Source organism: Marmota flaviventris, chromosome 17 (assembly GCF_047511675.1).
Source record: "Marmota flaviventris isolate mMarFla1 chromosome 17, mMarFla1.hap1, whole genome shotgun sequence".
Lineage (NCBI taxonomy): Eukaryota > Metazoa > Chordata > Mammalia > Rodentia > Sciuridae > Marmota > Marmota flaviventris.
In genome coordinates this window covers 37,832,747-37,840,058 of record NC_092514.1, presented here as the reverse complement: position 1 = coordinate 37,840,058, position 7,312 = coordinate 37,832,747, and the positions used below count along the sequence as shown (strand labels likewise).

The window sequence follows — 7,312 nt, the reverse complement described above, 5'->3', positions numbered from 1 at the left end:
ATCCAAGGGCATTCACTCCATCACCCCATGGTGACAGCAGTGTGTTAGCAGGCACCCTGAGGAGGGCCAAGGCATGGTGGCTGCCATGTGGGACCAGAGCCTCAGAATATAAGTGTCCCACAGGCATTTCCACAAGAGCCAAAAGTTTACAACACCAGACTCAGTTAGGGCCACCAGGTATTCAGAATTAAATTTGAATTAATTGAATTTGCCCCAGTTAAATTTGAATTTCAGATACATAAGAAATTTTTTAGTCTGAATATGTTCCATACGGCATTTGGGACCATACTTACACTTAAAATGCATATATCCAAAATTCACATTTAACTGGAACATTCTCTTTTTAGTGTTATTTGGGTTTTGTTTGTTTTGCTAATTTCTGGCAAACTTAAGCCCAAACTCTACCGGGTGTGGACGAGGAAGGCTCTGACCACCCCCTCCTCAAGCCACCAGGAATGGAGGCAAACCTTCCATGGTAGGATTTCGGAGTCTTCCTGCAACCCAACCCGGTGGTCAGATGAGGTGGGGAAATGACGAGATGCTGTAGGCCAACATGAAAACACACCAGCAGCCGAGTAGCAGGCTTAGGTCAAACTAGACTTTATTAGTTGGTCTGTCTTCCCAAGGCTGGGTCAGGAACCAAACCGAGTTTCCCAGGGGGCAGAGTGTGGCCTGGTCCATCCAGAGAAGGACCTACATTTCACAGCCATCCACCCAGTCCCTGAGGTCCTTGCCCTGGCAGTGATGCCTCCAGGCCTCCCTAAAGATGGAGAACAGAGAAGACAAGAGATCATATTAGCAGCAGCCCCAGGCACTACACAGAGAAGAACATGAAGGGGAAGAGAATGCCCCTAAACAATTCAATAGCTAGCCTCCTTACCTTACCACTGAAGACCACTACTAATAGGATCAGGTTTACCCACAAGCCAGTGGTCGGGCCCTGGAGTCTGGAGCCCTGGTCCTTTCCCTATGCTTTCATGCTTCTGGTGGCATCTTTATCACCAGTGTCACCTTGCATATGTACAGCCCTTTACAGTTTACCTGGCACTGTCTCACCCGTCGGCCATTTATCACCACCCCCCTTCCTGCCCTCAGCAGCCCATCTAAGTAGACAGGAGAGATATTATGTTCCCTTTTTTCCAAATTAAAAAAAAAAAAACTCAGACCAAGATGCAAAATCACTTTCTCAAATCCTGCTGCTACTTAGTGACAGAGCTGTGCCCGCACCCAGCCCTCCTTGGCTACCAAACTGGGTCTTTTCATTGTTGGTTACTACATTTCATAGGCTCTTTGGAGATCATGACCTTCTACCAGCTCACAGCTGATATACTGAGGGAGCTAATCAGGGCCACAGGGATCCTGGGGTCTCAAATCTCGGGGGGTTCCAGGCTTTGATAATTAATGCCCTCTATGATGTCAATGTCAAAGAGCGCAGTGAGCAAGAGTGCCCCAAAGGACCTCTATACATCTATCTTCCAAAAAAGATTGATTGGCCTGTTTGTCACTTCCATGAGCTCTTTGCTTGGATATTTCTGAAACCCAGGACCTAGCACCAAGCTTGGCATGCCTGAGTTTTCAGTACATGTGTGTAGAGTGAATGAACAGCATTCTGTCCACCTTGTGGGACTAATTCCTATGACTAGCCTCAGCCACCTGCTCTCAGGGGTATATTCATGCCAAGAATTTACTCCCAATGTGTAAGAGAGAGAGAGATGTTCTTTGATTTAACCCAGAAGGACTATCCATCTCAGGGTGGTGGCCATTGGATTTGTGCCTGAGCCTACATTCCCCCTTCCTGACTCTATAGAGGTGCATTATATCCCATGGAGCCTGCCTCGCCCCAGACTCGGTTCCTAAGCCTTCAACTGTCCTCAAACCATCACATTGCCAAAGCTGTGGTCATTCCAGGCCATTTCCAGACCTTCTCTAGATTCATAGTCATTTGTACTCCCCCTCTCCCTCTCAGGCCACATATCTCACCTGTCCCTATATCTCTTCTAATCCTTCATGCCCAACTCCTCTGTTGGCCAACAGTGGTGCACCTGTCCTCACACAGACCCTACATCTCTCACCTAGACTCCTATAGAGTCATCCAAATAGGAGCTGCCACTCTCTCTCTCTCCCTTCTTCTCCTGGACTAACATTCGGTGCCTTCCAAGCTTCTCTCCCAGCCTTAACACCTGCCGTATCTGTCCCCAGTGTTCCAGCCACTGGGTGTTTTACCTTTCCCAGATGCTGCTCTCCCCCACCCATGCTGACTTCTCCAGAAATATGAGTGGAAGAGAGATTACAGACTAAGTAGGAGACTCCCATCAACAGAGGCAGCTGGGGAGCTCCTGACTCAGAGGCACCCCGTGATCCAACCATCTAGTTCAATGGCCCGTGTGACTCTCATCTATTCTAAAGATGGCTTCTCAAAGGCCATCTTCCTGAAAGGAGGAGGAAAAAGGTTGAGAAGGTGGAGCTCCAGAGCCCCACCCCACTTCAAGCAGAGAACCTCTACTTCAATATGTTGTACATCCTGACCTTTCATAGAACATTTCGGTTTTATATAAAAGATGCCACAGTTTTAAAAAAAAAATTAACAACCTTCTTAAGCCTTGGCCTTGAGGACCTCTAAGCAGACATCCCAGATCTTGAAGAAACCCGGCTCAACTGTGTGCCCATGTGGCCACCATACATCGCTTAGCCTCCCTAAAACTCAATGCATCATCTACAAATACTTCCTTGCTTATACTCCCCACCCAAGAGTTATTGTGAGGATTAGATCATAAAGTCTAGAAATATGCCTATGACAAAGTGGGTACCCCAAAAAGGTTAAGTTATACCAGTCTTGGCCACACCACCTTGGGGAGCAGGGTCCACCTCAAGCTACTTACCAGTAGCCCAGACCCTTGGGCCCTGAAACTATCTTCATGACACAGACAACAGCATTCCTGAGATCAGGGATCAACAAGTCTGGAGTGGGAGGCAGAGAAACACAAAACTGGGAAGCAGGGGGCAGAGCTAGACATCTGGAGTCTGGGGGCACAGGTATCACTCTCTCCCTCTCCCCCTCCATCAGAAACAATCTTCCCTCCACTCCTATAGCTCTAAGACCAGTGTCCCACCTGGGACCTCAAGACAGATTGAAGGAGGATCCACTCTCCTCACTTGCACATTATCTGTCTCCTGGGTGATCCTTACGCAGATCTGAACTGGGCAGAAGCAAATGCTGTTGTAGAGGCCTGACCCCAGCCAGCCCAAGGCCGAGACTCAACCTACCAGAGCAGTACATCTTGCACAAGTTGAGGGAATCCAGTGAGAGGTTTCTGCACCACTTCCGGCTATTGATCTGGAAAAGGCCATTGTTGGTGCTTCCGTCTGCCTCGTAGTCCACAGCAGCTGTGTTGAAGCCACTTGTGAAGTAAGCGAGGCAGACCCCTGTAGGTGACAGAGACACCGCCTGGACTGGTACCCTCACAGTATGGGTCCCACGCACTGGCTCCCCCAGCCTCACCCCCCAAGTGAGGACCAGGGCAGACACCTTCTCGCCTACTCTGCCGTTGGATCAACTGAGGCTCAGAGGGCAAAGTGATTTCCCCAAGATCACATACAGCTGCCACCTAGCAGGGGGTCAGGACTGGGCCTCTGGCCTCCAACTCCTAGGCTTCAAGCTTATTGCCCAGTGCACCGTAAAACCCAATCCATGCGTTTGTTAATGAATTTGCGAGAACTAAATCTTTAGAGGCAAAATTAGGAAGACATGAGTAGGATCTACCAACAGTTCTAGAACTAAAGAGAGGAAAAATAAATCCAGATGTGTCTGAACCTCACAGACAGCTTCCCAAATCGGCCACCAGCTTGAGAAGTTCGGTATTACTCATTTGTTCAATTTGCCTTTTCATTTGGTCAGGAGGAATGTCCGATCCCAAATTATTCGGTCCTTTTGACTCCTGCCTTTGCCGGGGGGGGGGGTGGGGGGGGGGGGGTGGGGTGATGAAGAGGTGGTTCCGATCTGGCTGGGTGTTTCCTGCCTACTATGCATTGAACTCGGGGCTGAGAGTTCTCAACCTGTCATCTCATTTACTCCTGGTTTTAGAGATAGGAGCTGAGGCTTAAAAAGCCCCCCAAGGCCATCCCCCTTTAATGAGAAGGAGGGGGAGAGGAGGAAGTGGAAGGGGCCAGCCAGGGAGAAAGGTTCTCACAGTCAGCCAGTTCGTATCCCCGGAAGCCGTCTAGACCCATTCTGTGGAGCTCCTTGGCCAGTTCGCAGCGACTGAAAACCTTGGCCTGGCTGGAGGTGAGCAGGCCACAGAGTAGAGAGACGAGAGCCAGCCAGGTGACCCTAGGTGGATTCAGTCGCCTTCTGGATACCCAGCTCCCGGCTTTCATGCCAGTTGCAGAGATGTAGCCCCCGCCACACGGGGTCAGAGCTGAGCTTTGGGATGACAGGCGGTTCATCAGCCCTGGTGGTCTCCTTCAGACACCTACTCCTTGGAAGAAGAAGGGGCAGAGCCTGAGTGTACCCCTGGAAAGAGAAGAAGGCGTGGGCAGAAGGCAAGGCCCCAGTGGAGGGATCGGCTCCTCGGCATCCCCTATGAAGCACCTCCCCATCCTCCCAAGACCCTGGAGGATTCCTGCGACCTACATCGGCCCTTTCCAATCCTACTCTACTCCACCCTGGCCCAGCAGCTGAGGAGAGAGGAGGGGAAATTGGGAAGAAAATGAACCCTCTGAGCTCCACACCACGTACGAGGCATTATTTGATCCTGAGGCTCATGATTTATCAACTGGGAAGGGACAAAGTTTGGACTGAGGCTGAAGTTGGTAGGAATCCAAAGTCCCATTGGGTTATGGCCTGGAGCAGATTTTCCGGAGGGATGGGCTGAGCTGTGTCATCACGATCAGTCCATAAGCCCCACTGCCAAGGGACACCCCCTTTTCTAGCATTGAGCCTCCATCTCCTGACCTTCACTGAAACAGGGCCCCCCAGGATGGAAGATGCTCCTCCTCTTGGTCACAGGCCCCGGATTGTGCTGAGGGTCTCCTTCATCCCCCTTCATCCCTTCTAAACCATGACCTTGCAAAAACTCCTCCTTCCTGGAAGCTCACCCACCCTGTTTTGCATTGCCCTCCGTTCGTCTCATCCTTGGCTTTGTGGACAGGTCCCCAAGATCATGGAGGACATTAGCTCCTGCCGACCTTGACCACATGGCTCCTTCACTTCAGCAAGCCTGATGACCTTCACCTCCACTCTGACTCAGCCTCCCACTCCATGGCAGTGTTGTCCCCGCCAATGGCCATCACCCGACACCTCGTACCTCTCCATCTTTCTATTCCAATCTTTCTGTCTCTCAGACCTCACGCTCTGACATGTCTGCCCACATCTCTCATGGAGATCTGCCCATCGCACCCACTCTCTGCCCATTCCACCCACTCTCCACCTACGGAGTCAAAACCTGAAACAGTTGCACAACCTCAAAAATGGGTGGCCATGCTCTCCAGTCCCCCCCCCCACACTTGGATGTCATTGAGGATGATGAGATGGCTAAGGGTGTAGCTTTGCAGCAAGACTTGGCTTTGAAGCCCACCCTGCTCCTTACTACATTGAGGACCATGGACACTCTCTGAGACTCATTTTCTTCCCCCATACAGTGAGGAAATCAGTAACACCTCATAAGCGTGTTAAGAGAATAAATGAGAAAGATCAAGAATGAGATCAAGAAAAGAAGGAGCTCCTCACACCAAAAATAGACTAGCTGGGATTTCTATAATGAGCCATCCCTAGTACCAGTACTAGTGCTTGTGCTGGATCAGCTTTCTCCCTCCCCTATTCCTCAAAGGAAGTTCAAGATCCTCATTACTGTCCTTGAACACTAAGCCTGTCTGAAACAGAGCGAATGTTCCCACCATAATCGGCCCTTGCTTATGTCTTCTTTTCACTGGTCTAAAACAGGCCGCTCATTTATCCATACTAGAAATATGGATGTCATTCATAAATATACTCCTTCTTCCTCCTCCTTCATCATCCCCAGCCAATCAAGTTCAAGGTCCTGTTGACTCTACCTTCTCTCCAAAAGAACCATCTTTCCTTAGGTTCAAACCACCATCACCGGTCCTTTATGATCTTCTTGTACGCAGTCTTGGCCCCTCTTCTCTATACATGCACCAGAATGACGTTTTTAAACACCACGTCCAGCCATGTGACACTTATCAGCTCCTACTGTCACTGCTTCTGAGTATGGTCCACTGGCCCTTCATGACCAGCCCTGCTGGCCTCTCCCCACTCACACATCCCCTCCCTAGAGTTCCACACCCATCACACAGGCTGACCCGCTGTCTAGAATGTCAGCCCTCTCTTTGCCTCTCCACAGTTAACTCTTACTCTGACTTCAAGGGTCTCAAGAGGGGGTGAGTTCCCCCAGAGAGACCCTCCTGGCAGGCCACTACCCCCAACACTCCCACAGCATCTTGATCTTCTACCCTCCCTCTGTCACACTGGATAGCAACATGGGTCAGTCTTTCCCACCACAAGGCGAACTTCCAAAGAACAGTTGTATTTTTCTTCTTATCCTGGGAGCCAAGCAGAGCAGCCAGTGCGGAGTAGCTGCTTCTTAGACTGAAGTAAGCCGAAGTCCTGACCGCAGAGCACAAGCCCGTGTCTTCAAAGCGCGGGAAACGTGGAGACGGTTCCTCTTGCTGAGTTCTTCAAATCCGTCAGACACTGGGCCAAGGCATTTTCTAACTGAATCTTATCTGTCTAATCCTCTTAACAATTCTAAGTGGATAGGATTAATATCCTCAATTTAAAGATGAGGAAACTAAGTCCACCGCTACACAGTGAGTGATTTTTGATATCTTTACAACAAAGTGACTTTAAAGGCAAGTCCACAGCAGATCCAGCGGTTTAAGGAGCCACATCTGGCGACTCCCAGAGCCAGGGTCTCCTGTGTCCCCACCTCAGCCCCTCTCAGCTTGGCAATCTCACAGACCAGGATTTCCCCCTACCTCTCACCATGACCTTGCTGTTTCCTTGCCCCTCACTGGCCAGGCCAGCCCAGGGCCCCCGGATCACAGCTCCAGGAAGAGGGGAAAGGAGACTCACCAGTCAGGAGGCCTCCCCACCAGAGTGGAGATGGCAGTGACAATGGCAACAGCCACGTGGCTACGAACCCTGCTTCAGCTAGAGATGCCCCCCACGGTATGGCCAGGGCCCCAGCACCCAGAGTTAAGAGAGTAATGAGGCCAAGGACTGATCGTGGGCCTTCTAGAACTCCCCACCCCTGTGAGCTCACCTTCTAGAACCTGTCCCACCCACTCAGCTTTGGCT

At 50.6% G+C, this 7,312-nt stretch overlaps 1 protein-coding gene across 1 annotated transcript; it reads right to left on the bottom strand.

Annotated features, from left to right (window-relative positions):
• Positions 1-693: 693 nt before the first annotated feature.
• Positions 694-4,440, bottom strand: Spaca3 (sperm acrosome associated 3). The gene is made up of 4 exons (XM_027924199.2): positions 4,188-4,440; positions 3,265-3,423; positions 2,880-2,958; positions 694-760 (listed from the first exon to the last, which is right to left on the bottom strand). Exons 1-4 carry the CDS (start codon positions 4,372-4,374, stop codon positions 694-696), a joined length of 492 nt encoding a protein of 163 aa, XP_027780000.2. The 5' UTR covers positions 4,375-4,440.
• Between the last annotated feature and the right edge of the window lie 2,872 nt (positions 4,441-7,312).